The 16,198-nt window shown below is 54.5% G+C and overlaps 6 protein-coding genes across 6 annotated transcripts; 5 read left to right on the top strand and 1 right to left on the bottom strand.

Moving 5' to 3' along the window:
• Nucleotides 1-689: 689 nt before the first annotated feature.
• Nucleotides 690-2,203, top strand: GCG54_00007878 (uncharacterized protein; the record flags this gene model as incomplete). Its single annotated transcript, XM_045407853.1, has 2 exons — nt 690-1,333; nt 1,384-2,203. 2 exons carry the CDS (start codon nt 690-692, stop codon nt 2,201-2,203), a joined length of 1,464 nt encoding a protein of 487 aa, XP_045263242.1.
• A 1,435-nt stretch (nt 2,204-3,638) lies between these two features.
• On the top strand, nt 3,639-4,953 carry GCG54_00007877 (uncharacterized protein; the record flags this gene model as incomplete). The annotated part of the gene is made up of 3 exons (XM_045407852.1): nt 3,639-4,051; nt 4,121-4,202; nt 4,285-4,953. 3 exons carry the CDS (start codon nt 3,639-3,641, stop codon nt 4,951-4,953), a joined length of 1,164 nt encoding a protein of 387 aa, XP_045263241.1.
• A 1,733-nt stretch (nt 4,954-6,686) lies between these two features.
• Nucleotides 6,687-7,491, top strand: GCG54_00007876 (uncharacterized protein; the record flags this gene model as incomplete). Its single annotated transcript, XM_045407851.1, has 4 exons — nt 6,687-7,024; nt 7,082-7,135; nt 7,196-7,291; nt 7,365-7,491. 4 exons carry the CDS (start codon nt 6,687-6,689, stop codon nt 7,489-7,491), a joined length of 615 nt encoding a protein of 204 aa, XP_045263240.1.
• An 802-nt stretch (nt 7,492-8,293) lies between these two features.
• Nucleotides 8,294-10,877, top strand: GCG54_00007875 (PHD finger protein ING2; the record flags this gene model as incomplete). Its single annotated transcript, XM_045407850.1, has 2 exons — nt 8,294-10,678; nt 10,731-10,877. 2 exons carry the CDS (start codon nt 8,294-8,296, stop codon nt 10,875-10,877), a joined length of 2,532 nt encoding a protein of 843 aa, XP_045263239.1.
• Nucleotides 10,878-12,164: 1,287 nt separating this feature from the next.
• Nucleotides 12,165-13,410, top strand: GCG54_00007873 (putative flap endonuclease 1-like; the record flags this gene model as incomplete). Its single annotated transcript, XM_045407849.1, has 2 exons — nt 12,165-13,341; nt 13,367-13,410. The coding sequence occupies 2 exons, from the start codon at nt 12,165-12,167 to the stop codon at nt 13,408-13,410; spliced, it is 1,221 nt and encodes a 406-aa protein (XP_045263238.1).
• Nucleotides 13,411-14,590: 1,180 nt separating this feature from the next.
• GCG54_00007872 (uncharacterized protein) lies at nt 14,591-15,714 on the bottom strand (the record flags this gene model as incomplete). Its single annotated transcript, XM_045407848.1, has 2 exons — nt 14,591-15,635; nt 15,698-15,714. 2 exons carry the CDS (start codon nt 15,712-15,714, stop codon nt 14,591-14,593), a joined length of 1,062 nt encoding a protein of 353 aa, XP_045263237.1.
• Nucleotides 15,715-16,198: the final 484 nt, after the last annotated feature.

Here is a 16,198-nt window from a genome sequence, read left to right as displayed (position 1 = left end):
TGGCAACTTGGGAAAGGGCTGTCTGGTCCGTTTCGCCCATCGCTGGACTTTTTGGGTCCCTCTTCCAAACGTCCTCTGTCTCGAGCCCACAACTTTTGCTCTCACTCAGCTTCCATCCATACAAAACAAAGCAACACAGAACACAGCACAAGAACAAAAAAGTTGAAGCCGGCCTGGACCTCGAAAGCCCTGTTGATCATCAGTCGACTAAACCCCCCTAGAACCCCCTCCAAAGGAAGACACCCTTAACTGTTCAATACCACCACTACCAGTACCACCACCACCACCACATGCTGTCGGCTGGCCCAGCTCGGAGCTACTAGGCACACCCGCCCACAGACACACCCCTGCTGAATTGCTGCTCCTCCCCAAAATAATATTATTTCTTGCGTCCGGAGGCTTGTCTTTGCGACTCACTCATCACCTGCCTACTCGCCGAACACTGTCCAACAACACCACCAAAACACCACCGTTTCTACAAACGACCACGTTTCTACGATATTTTGCGATTCACAAAGTGTTCGACCTCCCGCGTCGAACCTGATCAGCATCGGTAGTCGGCAATGGCCTCCTCAAAAGTATGCCCGACTTCGGGATTCTACCCCATGCCCTGCCCTGCCTAGCTCGCTCCTATCACGCATCCGCAACCCAGTCTCTCGTGCTGATTACTCGTCGTCCGTCTTCAGGAAATGCAGCAGACCACGAGGCCATTGAACCAGCACCGTCCGTCGCTCTCGTCTGCCTCTTCTTCCGGACTTACCACCCGACAATCCCACTCGCGTACCAACTCCCACTCCATCCTCAGCGGCGCCCTCAATGCCAACCACCGTGTCACCCGCCGAAAGTCCATGACGAACACTGCAGCGAACGCGGCAGCCATGGCAGCGGCGATCAGAGAAGTCGGAGGGGATAAGGTCACGCCGATTGCCGTGAGCTCTCGCCGTAACACGACGTCGAAGAGCGCTGCCGCTCGCGCCGCAATCGTCGGGAGCCTACCTTCTCCCCCAGCGAGCCTGCCAACGCAGAAGTTCCACTTGGACGGCAAGATGGACGTCAACGAGAACGCAATTGAGGACGAACCGAACAACGCATCGGGCGACGAGGGCGAAAATAACATGCAAAAGGCTCGCATGCGTCGCGCTAGCGATGGCCAGCCTCTCGTCAAGGAGGGCAGTAGGAAGTTCAACCGCGTTGAGCTCAAGTGCGAGACTTGCGGAAAGGGATACAAGCACAGCAGTTGCCTGACCAAGCATTTGTTCGTTCCCTTCCCCATTCCCCGCATCCCCGTTCTCCAGTTCCCGTCCCGAGTTTCGGGATCCGAACGATGGACCTGGTATCATCAATGTAGTAGTCGGGCGGTTTGTTGACTCATTCTCTCGTCAGGTGGGAACACACTCCCGAGTGGTCTTTGACTTCCAAGCTCCTCATCTCTAAGCACCAACAAGTGCAACTACTCGAGGCAGCATCTGTCCTTCTGACAATGAACCATGGTAAGGACGAGGCCGAGGCCGACGCGGCCACGCCCCCGGATTCTGCCAAGGATTTCCCCAGTGACCAAGAGTCTGCCTCTCCGGCGGCATCTGGATACTCGGACGAGAGGCACAGCTCTGCTGATACCACTCCTCCGCCTCAATTGGAAGGTTTTGCTTCGTCGGATCGTTCGTTCGCGAAGAGATTTGGCTCTGGAAGCGGATTCGGTCGGTCGTATCAATCTGCGCCTTCTACCAACCCACTCGTGACGGGCAGCATGCCCCATGACTCAGGAATCTCCCACCACTTCCGCCACAACAGCCAAGACCAGCGACCACTGTCGTCAGGAAGGAATGCTACTGGCCAAGAAGACCGCGACCTTGCGGCTGCCGTCGAGCTCCTGAGCTGCAGTTTCAACAGCAACAACGGGCGCCCGGTGGGTGTTCCCGCTGACGCTCCTCCCGTGCCTCCTCTACCCGCGCAATACCTCGATCAAGCCGCATCGTTCTCCAGTGCAGGATTCAGTGGTGGCTTCAGCGCAGGATTCAGCGCAGGATTCCTCAGCAGCTTCCCCAGCAGACAGCCCGAGAGCTTCACTCGCGGTGAAGTTCGCGGCGCCGATGTCAAGATGGAGGACAACGACAGCGTCATGGACGATGACGACTTTGACCGTAGATCTCGATCTCGAAGCGACGAGGACGATGATGGCGTTTTCGGACGGATGGAAGAGTAGCGCTTCTGCCATCGATCATTGATGCCGACGATATCTGAGGATATGAGTTCATGACCGCGAGGGGAAGACGAGGGGAGGAATGTTTCATTTGTACCACCATATACTAAACCCTGTAAATGAGGTGGTTCTGTCTCCGCCGCCGATCTCTCAGCACCAAGGAGTGGAGGGCCCGATCTTGCATCATCATGGCGAGGCCATGGGAGGGGGAGCAAGGCGTTGGGCGCCGGGGGGAAGGAGATCGAGATTGCATCTCCACGAGGTTAAAGTGAGAGACGGAGAAGGCGTCGAGCGAACGCCCAAACTATCACACTGATGGATCTTACGATACAAACGAGTGCGATGTCCACAAGAATGGCCGCAAGCTCTTTTGATCGGTTTGACGCCAGCATAAGAAATAAAGAGAAAAAAAGATCAAAAATCGGCATGTGCAACTTGTGACCTGTTTGGCCTTGATGACGAAGATGGTTGGCAATAAATGACTGGCTGTAGTCGGTGGCTCTTGTTTACCATGGCGATGGTTGGCTGGATTGATGCGGCAGGTTGGCAGGCTCAAGCCAGCAACAAACTTAACCAGGCAGCATCCCCGGAGCTTTGCTCCCGAAGGCGAAGATTTGCATGTGAGCTCATCAAGCTTTGAAGATCACACAGGCACCCAGGCAAGCACACGGGAGGCTGGTGGAACAGAGCGTTAGAGAGAGAGGAAATGTTTGGGCCCGAGACGCGAGGGAGGCAATTGGGTATTTTATGTTTCTAGGTTGGCGAGGAAGATGATGAAAGCATGCAGGAGAGGAGGGAAAAAAGCAGAGAAGAGAAAACTCTGCAATATACGGATCGAATAAACGGAGCAAGTAAAATTCGATCCTTGCGAGCACCCGCTCGCTGTGGAGTTTGGGGTGCTGCAGTGGGCGGAAGCACGGCGGTCGTTCGGGGGCCGGCGGTATGGGGAATGAGCAGACAGTGGCAGCAGCGACAACAAGCAGGACGGACGAGCGGCGCCGGGCCGTTGGCCAGCTACCGCCAGCTGTCGTGGCCTCCAGCCCAGCTGCCTTACCTAAGGCAATCAGCCATTGCGGGCCCTTCCAGCGTCCTTCGCTCTCACCACCTTCCTCTAGCTGATGTTTCCCCGGCGACGTCACCTTACCCGCAGGCACAGCTTTCTTCTCCACTCGTCAACATCATAGGCCACGATTACCCGTATTGGTGGGAGAGGAAGGTCTCACTTTTTTCTCCCTCTTACCTTCTTGAGCTCATTCTGTCGCAAGTCGCAAACGGTAGCTGCGCTTCGCGTCGTCTTATCGTGCTATCGCCCGATTTTTCCTTTCCTCAACCCCTCTTACTGGGCGCATCGCTAGGTGCACTTACTCCTTTTAATCGGCTCTTCGAAGCAGACACTCACTCAGAACACCTCCACAACAAACCAAAAACACAAATCACAATGCCTACTCTCAGGAGAAGAGCTGCCTCGCGGCCTGTCGAAGACGTCGACATCGACGTTGACGAGACCAAGACTCGCGCGGTCGAACCTGTCGCGAGCAACCTCGAGACCCTGGCCACCGCGCCTGATGGACAGCTCGAAGCGCTCGGCGTCGTTAAGGATGCGACAGAGGTCACGACAAAGGAGGAGATCACAGAGCAGATCAGCGAAAGGGATCGCGACCACCAGCACCCTAGACGACAGCGCTCGCACCTTCCTACCGCGCTACAGTTCCCCCTCGTCGCAGTTCTGAGCTTCAGCATTTCGAGCTTATGCTACAGCTTCCTTAGCGAGTGGAGTCGCGGAGAGCTCGCAGGCATCTCCAAGAGCCTTGATACCTGGGGAGAAGTCGCGACACTGGCTGGATGGAGAATGTGAGTTGTCCCTGGGTTCGCGATTACCGCATTGAGTGCGCGTTTACTGATCTGGTCTGCTTTGGACAGATTCGAGCTTGCTTTGGGTTGGTTCGGCAACTTCGACAGCTACGATCTCGCTGCGCTCAACTTGCTCGCGCATGGTCCACCGGTATGTTCAACCTCGTTGTGGACGGTGGTTTGGAGACGTCCGGATCAAGCTTTTCGGCGTACTGACGAGAAGATATTTTTAGGTTTACCTCATTGCAACTTTCTACAAGATCAGCCCTGCCACCGCGATCTCTGCGCTGGGCATCGAGATGCTTTCCACCTTCGTGCCGTTCCAGCTCCTTAGGCCTCTGTCAGGCGCGCACGCCGGCGCTAAGAACGTCGCCAACCGCGAACTCCTTTCGGACGTCTCGATCACCATCTTCACCACAGTCCTCGCGGCGGCCACCTACAGCGCTACCCTCTTTGTCTCGTACAAGACGTATCTGCCGACGGCACTGGTGATGTACTTCAAAGGTCTGCCCACGTTGGAGCCTGCGTACGGTTCCAACTTCGTGGCCACGCTCCCTGTGACGTTGGCGTTTGGTATCGCCGCGAAGACCTACATCTTCACACCATTTGTGGCGACCGGCAAGACCACAGAGGATGGCAAGCTGGAGGAGTTCGACCCCGCCACGGCTACGCTGGGCGAGACCCTGGCTTGGAACCTGTGGGGCTACACCACACGCGCAAAGGTCGTCATTTTCCGCACCACGGTGGCTATGATCTTGACTGGAGTCAACACATACTTGCAGACTTTCATGACGGTCAACGGCGTTGAGTCTTATGGTGCTGCCCTTTACGCCGGTGCCTGGGTTGCTGCTGCATTCCTCACTGGCGTTGGCCTCGGCTTCGTCGGTGGCGGAGAGGCATAAGTGTGGGGAGAGCTTGCCTCACTTTGTACTGTAAACTGGGGGGACGGCCAGCTTGGCGGGGCAGACTTGGGAATTGCTTTTGGGTTCAAGAGGAGTTTGTCGGGCAACTCGTCATCAGCCATGGGCGGGTTTACTGCGAGCTGCTTTTTGCAGCTTTGTAACGGGCAGAAGAGTAGGCTGGCCATCTGTTTGGGACGGACCACGGGGACTGCGAAAGGTGCACAACATGGATGTTGCGCCTTGCTCCGTCAGTCATCAAGCTTCTGTATACCATTTCTGCTTTTTTTGCTTTTCCTTTTTCTCTCTCGTATCTATCTTGAGTAATGCACAACTCAATATCTCTTCAAAAGCTGTGTCTCGGTGTGGGCTCCCAGAAACCGGTTTTGAATGCAGTAAACCTAGGCATACATTGGTCTCGTTGCTACGATCTTGCCCTTTCGGGGGTGACATGCCGGTCATGATGAACCCGCAGTCAGCCTCGCCTGGACAATAGAGCTGGAGGCTAGTCCATATCAATCGGCTCTGTGCAGCGCGCTAGCGGGAAAATGTCTCTGGCGCCTGATTGGGGACCGGCTGGAGGAGGAGTCGAGTTGAGTGGTCGGGCAGCCGACGTAGGGCTGAAGGGGTGTGGGGGGTGGTGGTGGAGGACGAGCCCAAGAATGCGACGACGCAAGAGCCTGGCAGCCTGGAAAGAAGGAGCACTTCATTCGGGCTTTGCTGCGGTGTCTACGCGACATGGGCGGCGGAGAACACAGCTGAGGCACCCTTTTTCTGCCCGCTCTTAATCAATGCATGTTTTGGTGAGGCGAGCTCACTTTTTCTTCGTTGGTTGATGTAGCGAGGTGGTCGGACATTGGGCATGCTTTTCTTTGTAAGGGTGCAGGCGAGGCTGCGGCCTCCCCCTCCTCCTGGTGACCGAGGAGGTCGGGTCGGGATGATTTGCGCGGGGCTTGATACCGAAAGGCGGGTTACTTGGACTGTGTTTCTTGTCAGGCTTGCTTTTTGCGGGTCCCACCGGGGTTCGGGGAGGCACCCAGGGGTTCTGTTTCCCGGGTATTGGTGATGAACTGAGACTATGGAGAGGAGTGTGTTCAGGTGTTCATGGGGGCGCGGACATGGTCATGGTCACGAACGGGATGGATGCGTGCTCCAGCGTCTGCCGCGCTTGGGGAGGGATGGTTGAGGGCGGGATGATTTGCCCGGCGCAGGGCGGTGATGTGCAGCCAGGGTCATGGTGTTTTGTTTCTTGGGATGGTGGTGACGATGATTTGCCTTGCATTTCTTGGGACATGCACATCTTAGCGCAGGTGGGCATGCTTGTTCGACGTTGCGTGACGGTCGATCGGTTGCCTATCTGGTGCTCTCGGGCCCTTACTTCTGGTGGTGACCGGTCATGTTCTGCGCGGAGGTGGGAATGGTCGAGGTTGACTCTTGCTGGGGTTCGCGGCGGGAGAGGAGAGTGAAATTGCGTCGGATGCAACCTGGAGTGTTCAGCTTTGCGTGCTTCTCTGTGGGTTGTATGATGCGGCTGAGGCGTTTGTCAGTGGGATATCGATGACTTTTGTTCGAGGACGGCGTTCTCGAGGAGCGTGGGGACTCGGGGATCTCCATATATGAGTTTGGGATCTCCTCGAATAGAGATGAGGTTTAGATGGCATTGCACTCTTCTTTCACGGCGCATTATTCTCAATATTATTCTGCATTTGCTGCTGCGTGTCTGTTGATTTTTCCCAATGTCTTCTTCCAGATCCAAGAAGTCGTCTAAGAAAGGCCAGGAGAGCACGCGAGAACACAACTACGAAGAGCAGTACGCATCACCGGCGGGAACGGACAGCTATTATGCTTCCTCGTCGACGACGGCACCAACGACTGCGGACCCGGGAACGCCCAAGCAGACGGTGCTCAAATCCAAGTCCATCAAGAGTGAGGGCGAGATCACGCTCCAGGGACCCATCGAGGTTGCTGGGTCGGTGAGGTCGGGGGGTAACATCACGTTCAATGGAGACTTTGACGTCCGGGATAAAGTGGAGGCATATGGGGGGATTGAAGTCAATGGAAACCTGTCCTGCGAGTAAGTCTTCGGAGAATTCGGGCCTTGGAAGATTTTGGGTGCTGATGAATTTGCAAGGGGCAAGATGAAGGCGTATGGCAACATCAATGTGGCGGGATACATGTCTGTCGGGTAAGCAATACGACCGGCTTCAAGCACTTGACTGACTGGAAGCTGATGAAGTTGGTTCAGTGACAAGATCAAAGGCTTCGGAAAGTTGAGAGTTACCGGTACATGCGAGGCCAAGGAGCTCGAGGTGTATGGGAACACGACGATCAATGGCTTTCTGTAAGTCGCAGATGCCCCCTTCGTTTGGGTGTAGCACGACAGTGATCGTAATGCTGACGATGTCGCGATGTAGAAAATGCAAAAAGATGACGTTGTATGGCACGCTGACCATCATTGGCGAGAACTCTGGGTTTCAAGCTGAGGAGGAGGAAAAGATTTGGGGTGCGATTATCAGCCGCGAGGAGGAAGCGCGCTGGTGAAGCATGGGATGGGATGTGGGTGGTGTAACTGAGACATGCATGCGAGAGTCTTCCCGGGGTCCTGGAAGACGGACGTGGGATGCAGGGGAGGTAATCGGGCTAGCTGAGTTGGAATCATGGGAAACGACCGGCGGGAAACATTGTTTGTACGATACGGCGTTGGGAGGCTTTTGTCCGTTCGCTTTTCGGCGTTGGGAGTTCTTCAATGGGCTATTTTTAGACACATGCTGAATTGAAGTGTCCTTGATTGAATGATGCTTCCGCAGATTGTTATGTATTTCCAAGAGCCTATAGTTTAGAGAAAGACAAAACACGTCTGCCTAAGATGCAGCTGAATGGCTTCAGCTCTGAAGTCGAAAGCTGCGTGTGACGATCTCGATTGGCATTGTTGATCATTGACACTAAAGAGTCACCTGGGTCGGCGAGGTCCACCGTGACGGAAAGATACTGACCGGGCCCGTGCTCGAGCCGCCGTGGAGCCCAGCGGCAGCTCGGATATGGAAGTTGTATGTTCCGACAACAAGCACAGACCAAGTCAAGGTCAGCTCAACAAGGATCTGTCAGTGGATGTCAGGGGCCCCGCTACTTCCTGCTAGCGTCAGGAAGCTTCCCAAGCTAAACTGGGCGACGCTCAAGGTCGCGACTCCCCTCGCAAACGCGCCAGCCGACAACATCCCAAAGTATGCGCAGCACCGAATTGCAGTGCAACCAACACCCACAATCGCAACTTACGATACAAATGCATTCATAGGGATTAGCGCTCCGAAGAAGCGGCCGCAGAGATATTTTCAGCTCAGCAAAGATGGCCACCACCGAGGAGCGCGCCGGCGACGCCATGGACGTCGATGTGTCGCCCAAAAACAAGACCACGGTCGAGCACGACATCCGCCAGTCGCTTGGCTCCATCAGCAACTCCGTCGAATCTCTCGAGATGCGCGCCGATCCCGATGCGCAAGCCACCGTCACCGACTTTCTCGACTTCACAGAGTACCTCCCTTCCGATATGATGCGATCCCTTACCCTGATCGGCAAGCTCGACCAGACATACTCCGAGGCCTCCCTCAACGTCCACAACCTCACCTCCACCTGGGGCAAGCTTCCCAGTCTTCCGGCCGACGAGCGGCCGTCACCCACACAGCTACGCGCCGATATCTCAAGCAGTCTGAACCATGCTGTCAGCTCGAGGGTGTACTCGCATGCCGAGGCGGTGCGCATGTCAGAGAACGTCAACCGGCATTATAATCGCGCAAATGCGATCCTGGCGAAGTTGAAGAACATGATGGAGAACTATCCCGCGGAGGAGCAGAAGAGCCCTGTGGCAACATCCAAGTCGCCGCAGATGGTCAGAGCACCCAAGATGATGCGGACCGGGGATGGGGAGAAGGTGCGGCGCCCACGGATTCCTAGGATTACTGTTCCCGGTGAGGTTCTTCCGCCATACGACCAGTTTGTGGCCTACTCGGATGATAGCGACGAAAGCTCCTCCTCCGAGGATGAGGAATCTCTTCCACCTACCCGGTCTACGCCTGCACCAAGAATCAAGGTCGTCAAAACACCCAAAGCAAGACCTCCAAAGACCCCGAAAGCACCGGCTTCGCGTCCTCCTAAGGTCCACACTGTGCCAGCCACTCCTGCCGCTGCGTTGCAGCCGCCACCGGAGAACGCCGTGATAGGAAGCACGGATGCTCCCTGGCTGCAGCTGACGCCCTGGGAGCTTGCTAGGCTCAGGAAGCGCATGAAGAAGAACGCTACATGGAACCCAAGCGATACTATGATATTGCGAGAGCTTAAGACACTCGGTCGTGGTATTGATGCCTACAAGGAGGCAAAGAAGAAGGCCGAGGATGAAGGCAGAACCTTTGATCAGGTTCCGCCGGCTCTTGCGCCTGATGCTGGATCTGAGAATAAGCCGATTCCCGAGGGCGCTATAAGTGCTGCTGCTCTCGCATCCGACGACATTCAGCTGAGCAACAGGGGTATGAAACTGAACGAAGCTAAGAAGTTGAAGCGGGAGTCGTTAGCCAAACAGGCGGCCGAGGAGGCTGAGGAATCCGCCCGGCAGTTCAGAGAGGCAGCGCGGCTTTTAATGTCTAGCGACAAGCCACCCGCACCGTCAGTTGCCAACAACGAGCAGACAAAAGCAGCGCCCAAGTCAAGCTCGAGGTCTAGGCCGAAGGCGAATGGCAACAAGCGGAAAAGAGACTCCATCCCAGAGGCGGAAGCTGAGAAGCCAGAAGTAGTCGAAACGCCGGCGCCACGTCCGGCACCGAAGCGCACCAAGACGGAGACTCCCGTCCCGCTGCCGAATCTGAGAGCCAATCTTGCCTCTCAGCCGTTGACCGAAACTCCCATTCCGCCGCCGGTCCTCACGCCAGGAGGTTCCGCTGCTACGCCCAAGATGACTACGCCGGTGCCCATCCCTGTGCCAGGTCAGGAGCATGCACCTGGGACAAATACTGCGCCAAAGCCTGCGAACACAAGTGCACCAGCGTCATCGCCAACTGGCTCTGTCGTTCAAGCTGGACCACCTCCCGCACCCATCCCGGCGAACATTGTAACAAAGCCACCGGCCGAGACGCCGATTCCACCACCGGTGTTGTCTCCCAAAAAGTCAACGACACCAATTCTTCCACCTGTTCGTGACCCCGGAACACGTAGAGAGACAAGGGGCGAAGCTAAGAAAACCCAGCAACAAGTTGATCCTCCTACATCTGTGCCGCAGCCCCAGCTGCCGCTCGTACACCGCTCATCGTCAGCCGCTCCGTCTATCAAGCAGTCGTCCTCCCGGGCGGCGACGCCAGGCACCACACCCGTCCCGGAGAGTCGTCGTCCCAGCTCGCGAGGAAAAGCCAGTAGTCAAGAACCACAGCCCTCACTGGCCGCCGAGCGACCCCGTAGAACTAGTACCGCTAGGAACACTCCTGTGCCAGAGATTAGACAGCCGAGCAAGAGAACCAGAAAGCCCGCGCCAGGTATCGTCAGCAAGACGAACGCTGGAGGCAGTAGTGCCGCCTCTAAGCGAAAGGCCGCGCCGAAGAAGAAGCGAACCCAAAAGAAGGAGAAGGGCCAGCCGATCGAGATTGAGTTAGAGGAAGACGATGAGGGAAACCCGATTGATCCCGACGAGCCGAGATATTGCGACTGCAACCGCGTTAGCTTCGGGGATATGATTGCATGCGATAACGAAGTAAGTCTCTCTGTTTGACGTGAGCATCCGCTTGAGCTAACAAGTTGCCTAGAACTGCGACAAGGAATGGTTCCACCTGGAGTGTGTGGGCATGGCGCAGATACCCGCGCGCACGACGAAGTGGTATTGCCCCGATTGTCGCGTACGTCTGAACATTGGAGAGAAGGGTGAGGTGAATGCTAGGGGTATCAAGATGTAAGATGACGCGGGGACGCGGTATGATTCATTGGGCACTACGACGGCGTTGACGGGGGTTGAGGCGGACAGGGCCGCGAGACCCATCATGACTACAGGTCATGACTGTACTTGTACTACTAGTGTATACCCTCTTGCAATGCTCATACTTTATCTAGTTGACGAACAAACATATCTGTCGGTGCCTGGAAAGTAGGACGCTAGGAAACGGGGACGTAAGAGGAAAAAAAGAAATCCCAACGAGATTCGAACCTCTAGCCCCAGCGTTGGATATAGTGAACTCGTGTTGAGCTGACATTTGGGCCATACTCGGCATGTTCACGGTCACCGCTACACCCGCTGTTGCCTGGCTGGAGGTCTGAACCTCCTTATATCCCCATGGCACCTGCCTTGGGATGCTTCACTTGCGCCTTCTGCTGCTGCCATTTGCACAGTGCCTTCTTCGTCCTAGCGTCCCTTCGCTCTCGCCCACTCCACGTTTATTTCTTTTTTCTTTCTTTCTCCCCTCTACTCTATTTTGACTACAATTCAGCCTGTCAATCGAGGAAACTCTCACGTCTCAACCATTCCGGGGATCTTTCCGCGTCGACCTCCGTTCACCTCCGGTAGTCGGGGCCCACTTTGCCTATTTTGGAAGTTACTGTGAAATCTCCCTCCAGGTTCACAGTGCAACGCATTATTGCTTTTCTCGCGTCGCGGATCTAGATACACCTGCCTTGCGCGGCTGCATTCATTCTTTTCGCTTCGATTTAATTCTATACGGCTCCCTCTTTCTTTTCACGTATTTAAGTCGTCGGTTTGCCGCCCTTGGATTCGATCTCAAACCAGTAGCTGCTGCCCGCGATACGCGTTTTGTCAAACCTCATCCAAGTCAGACGCCCTTTCTTCCTAGATTCAGAGATGGGTATCAACGGGCAAGTTCAAACCTTGGATAGATCACCTTTGCACCAGCTAATGTCCATTTCAGGTTCTGGGATATCATCGACAAGGCAGGCGTCGTCACGTCGCTAGCGCAATGGTCTACGGACCACATCAAGAAACATCGTCGGCCACTTCGCATAGCCATAGACGAAGCGCACTGGCGTTACAAAGCCATCACTGTTGAAGCCTTCGAGGAGATCAAAAGAAGTTCGTCGTCACACTCCTCTATTGCGTTTGACGTCCCACGCACCCAGCTTGCTTGTGCTCTTTCCTCCCGAATCCTTACTCACACTTGCCCAATAACCAAAATGAGGCACATCTAACATCTGCTCATCTAGGGACTCCTCCCGCCAGACCACGCGAATTGAACATGCTCGACCGCATTTGGTCCCTGATGCACATCGGTATCGAGATCATCTTTGTGTTCGATGGTGAAGGACGGCCAGATGTCAAGCGCGACAAGAAGACCGAGGATTCTACAGGACGAAGGGCCAGGGAAGAGAACAGCGGTTTTTTTAAGGAGACCTTGACGAAACTTCACATACCCTGGCGTCAGGCTCCTGGCGAAGCCGAGGCTGAATGCGCTGCCCTACAGAGGCTAGGCCTAGTGGATGCGGTATGGTCGGAGGACTCGGATACCCTTATGTTTGGGTGCGATGTCCTTGTCAAAAATCTCCTCAAAAGCAATGGACAAAAGAGCAAGGACGAAGCAAAAGTCTACCGGCTGAGAGATATCGAACAGAAGACGGGTATTTCGGCGAATGGTATCGTTTTGTATGCCATGATGGCGGGGTGCGACTACACCAAAGGCCTGCACGGCTGTGGTACAGCTGTTGGTCGAGAGTTGGCTACAAAGAAGATACTTGTGGAACAGTTTTCAGCAACATCGGCCGATGCGGGTGAAAGCAGCTGGAATGCGTGGCGAAGGCGACTTGAGGCCCAATGGGGCATTCTCGACCCAAAGCTGCGATCTCAGTTCGACAAAGGCAAATCAAACATCAGCCAGTTTCCGAATTTTCAAGCGTTGCGATATTGCCGGAATCCCAAAGTTTCCAGCGACAACGAACTAAGCAACTTAGACTGCATACACGGGGACTGGTACAAACGCTATTCCACAGAGAGCTTGCGCACGACCATACCGTACATGAGAGACAGATTTCACTACAACAAGCCATCAAAATGGTGGTTTCGTCACCTGGCGCCCGTTGCATTGAACCAGAGGTTGTTGGCCCAAGAACCCGGCGCTCGCGATCTCGTCAAGAATGTGAAGCAGAAAAGTCAGGTCACTAGCGTTGTCGACATTGACCCACGCCAGATATTTCCAGGCATTGAGGAAGCTATATGCCCTCAGGGAATGCCTGTGCTTAACGGGGTTTCGACTGGAAAAGAAGCTGACCGCGACATCGTGGAGAAGCCTATTGAAAGTGTCCAGTCTGTGATGCTGGACGCGGTTCTCAGCTGGGGAATGTCCGACGAGGAATTCTTCGAATGGCGGAAGGGCCCAGAGAAAGCGTCAGCCGGAAATGGCAAACCCGCTTCTAAGAGAAGTGCGTTACCAAAAGTCCAGACAAGGCAGCGCGGGCGAAAGAGGAAGGCAGAAGATTCTCCTCGAGTAACGCCACGGCCGAAACAATCGGCAACATCCAACCCCCCGGCAAAATTCAAATTGTACGACGACCATTTCTTGGACTTATTAGGCGACTCTTCATCCCAAGAGATAGGCTCAGGGGCAGTATCGTCAGGTGCTCTTGGAGTGGCAAGCAAGCCAACAAACATAATCGACAAATCAACACCGCTCAAAACTACCAATCAAGTCAGAGAAGAGCTTGTGAGCACTTCATCGGTAAGAAACGGGAATAGCTTATCAGTGTCACGCCAGTCCGAAGAAGATAGCGTCAGCGAAGTTGTGAAAACGCTGAGGAAGCATTACTCTGAGGTTAATTCCGTTAGACATCCACTAACACAGAATGTCGGTTCAGCGCCTGTGTTATCATCTGTGGCAAAAGGAAAGGAGTTGCAAGGCAAGGGCGGGAGCATTGATAACCCAATCGCTTTAGATGATTGATGGGAAGTGGATTTGAATCGCGGGCTAAGCACTTCATCTAAGATATCTGACCAAGCCAGACTAGCTTTTGCTCGACTATGCATGCTACTGAACAAAATTCAAATAAAATTTCCTTCACTCGAAAGCCTCACGTCTCTGATTGTACTAAACACAATCAAGGTCTCATGTTTCATATTCCTTTATAAGTGAGATTACAGACGCAGAGACTGGAACAGACAAAACATAAGAGACTACGGGGTAAAAACATCTGTCTCGCTTACGGCTGTGTTCATGACCAGATAATTATGCAGTTCTCAGTTCATTTTGCACATCTTATGTAAATCTCTTGTCTTTCTGGAATCACTCATTACTCCAAAGTTGTGACGCCACCTGAGTAATTTGACTCTCAATAGATAGCTTAATCTAACACAAATAGTTGGGTGCAGGAAACCGAACCTAAGATCATTCACATTGGAAAGCAACGAGATGTGTTGTAATTCGTGATCTCAATGAAGGATGTAACATTTTTTGTTTCTGAAACCAGTATCAAATGCTGCGCTGTAGCAAAAACACTCCCCAGCGCCTAAGTGAGCAGCGAAGCTATTAGAGACACATGCGTAGATTTCTGCCTTGCAGCAATAGGGGAGCAATCCGCCCCCCGCGCACATACATGTACTTTTCTTTTTTTACAAACAACCGCCAATCTTACCAGTTTGTGAAATATTGTCCGCAAGAAACGAAAACGAGCTAAGTTATTTCTTCTCCCGCTTCAAAAACTCGGTGACTAACTCAGGGAAGGTATCGACGACGCTGCCCTTCTCCGCCTTCCAGCCGAGCTTCTCCATCCTGGAAGCGCTGACGCGCATGTTGATTCCGTACATGATGGCAATGTGCATGGCCCAGGTATCAGGCGGCGGCGGCGTGTCGTCGGGGTCGTAGTCGCTTCCACCCATGCTGGTTCTCGCGGCCTCGACCACGCTGACCGACTTGACCTCCTCGCTCTCGATGACGCCGTGCTGCTTGAGGACGGGCACGAGGTGCTTCATGAACTTGGCGAACGAGATATCCTCGCCAGTGGCAAAGTAGTACGCCTCCGGCCCCCAGAGCTCAAACGGCTCAGAGTCGGACGCGCCGTTGATGGCCTTTCCGATGAGGATCAGGAAGATCCTCGCGAGATCAGAGACGTCGATCCAGGCGTGGGTGTTCTCTCCCTCTGCGATTTGCCAGCCCGTCTTCATGGCGCGGGCGGTCAGGAAGATGGCGGGCGTGGTGATCGGGGTCGGGTGCTCGATGGAGGGGCTCATGCCGCCGACGAAGCCCGGCGAGACGATGGCCACGTTGACGTCCGAGGCCGCATCGCGCACGATCTTGTCGGTCACGGCGTGCGTGTGGGCTTCGCCCTTGAAGGCGAGGATGTCCTTGATGTCCTTGATGTCGTCCCACCAGCGGGCATCCTTGGAGCCGGCGGGCTCGTCCCAGATAAGAGAAGCTCCCGAAGTGTGGATGTAGTATCCCTTGGGTCCTTCGCGCGCCTTCAGCCCCGCGAGGATCGCCTTGATACCCGCGTCGTGCGTGATGTCCGGGGAGGTGTTGATGACGATGTCGGCCTCCTTGCTGCACTTCTCGAGAAGCTCAAAGTTGCCCGTGTCACCGACGACATAGCTGACCTGCGGGTACTTGCTGACCAGACGCTCTGCCTTGGCCTCATCTCGCACCAAGACCTTCACTTTGGCGTCCGCATGTTGCTTGAGAAGTAATTCAAGCACAGCGCCGCCGATGTGGCCTGTACCGCCAACACTGTGAACAACTGGTCAATATCTGATTGCTTCGGTGAGGCGGCGATGAGAAATCCAACTCACAAGAAAATCTGAGCCATGGTTGACGATGTCAATGTCCGAGGTCTTGGCCGGTGCTTCCGGGAGAACCACGTTTCAAATCCTGGGAGCCACGAGATTTTTATTACCCGAGCGACCCCTCACTAATCCAATGAAGATCTTTGTGTTATTGGACTCCACCGGTGTGGGACGTTGATGTTCAGGGGCCGTCTGCGAATCGAACCCCAGACAGTCTGTGGAGCTCTCATGCAAGAACAGCTCAGTGGTTGCATTACTTTGAGGTCTGCCAAGTTGAAGAATGAGCCTGATGCGGCATGTGCTCTGCGTGGTACGAGTTTAAAACTACGGCATTTGGAATGCATCTCGTTATCGTACCGCTTCATTGCGTTGGCCGATATCAATGACGTAGTGGTAGGACCTTTTGACCGTTATGCTGGGTAAAGAAAAGATCTTTCTTACTGCGCAGGGCGGAAGAAGCTGCAGAACATAGTGTACAGGGGGAAAGGTCTCACGATCACCAACTGG

The sequence above is a fragment of the Colletotrichum gloeosporioides genome, assembly GCF_011800055.1.
Source record: "Colletotrichum gloeosporioides strain Lc1 chromosome Unknown consensus_51, whole genome shotgun sequence".
Classification (NCBI taxonomy): Eukaryota; Fungi; Ascomycota; class Sordariomycetes; order Glomerellales; family Glomerellaceae; genus Colletotrichum; species Colletotrichum gloeosporioides.
This window is presented reverse-complemented; position numbering and strand designations above follow the sequence as displayed.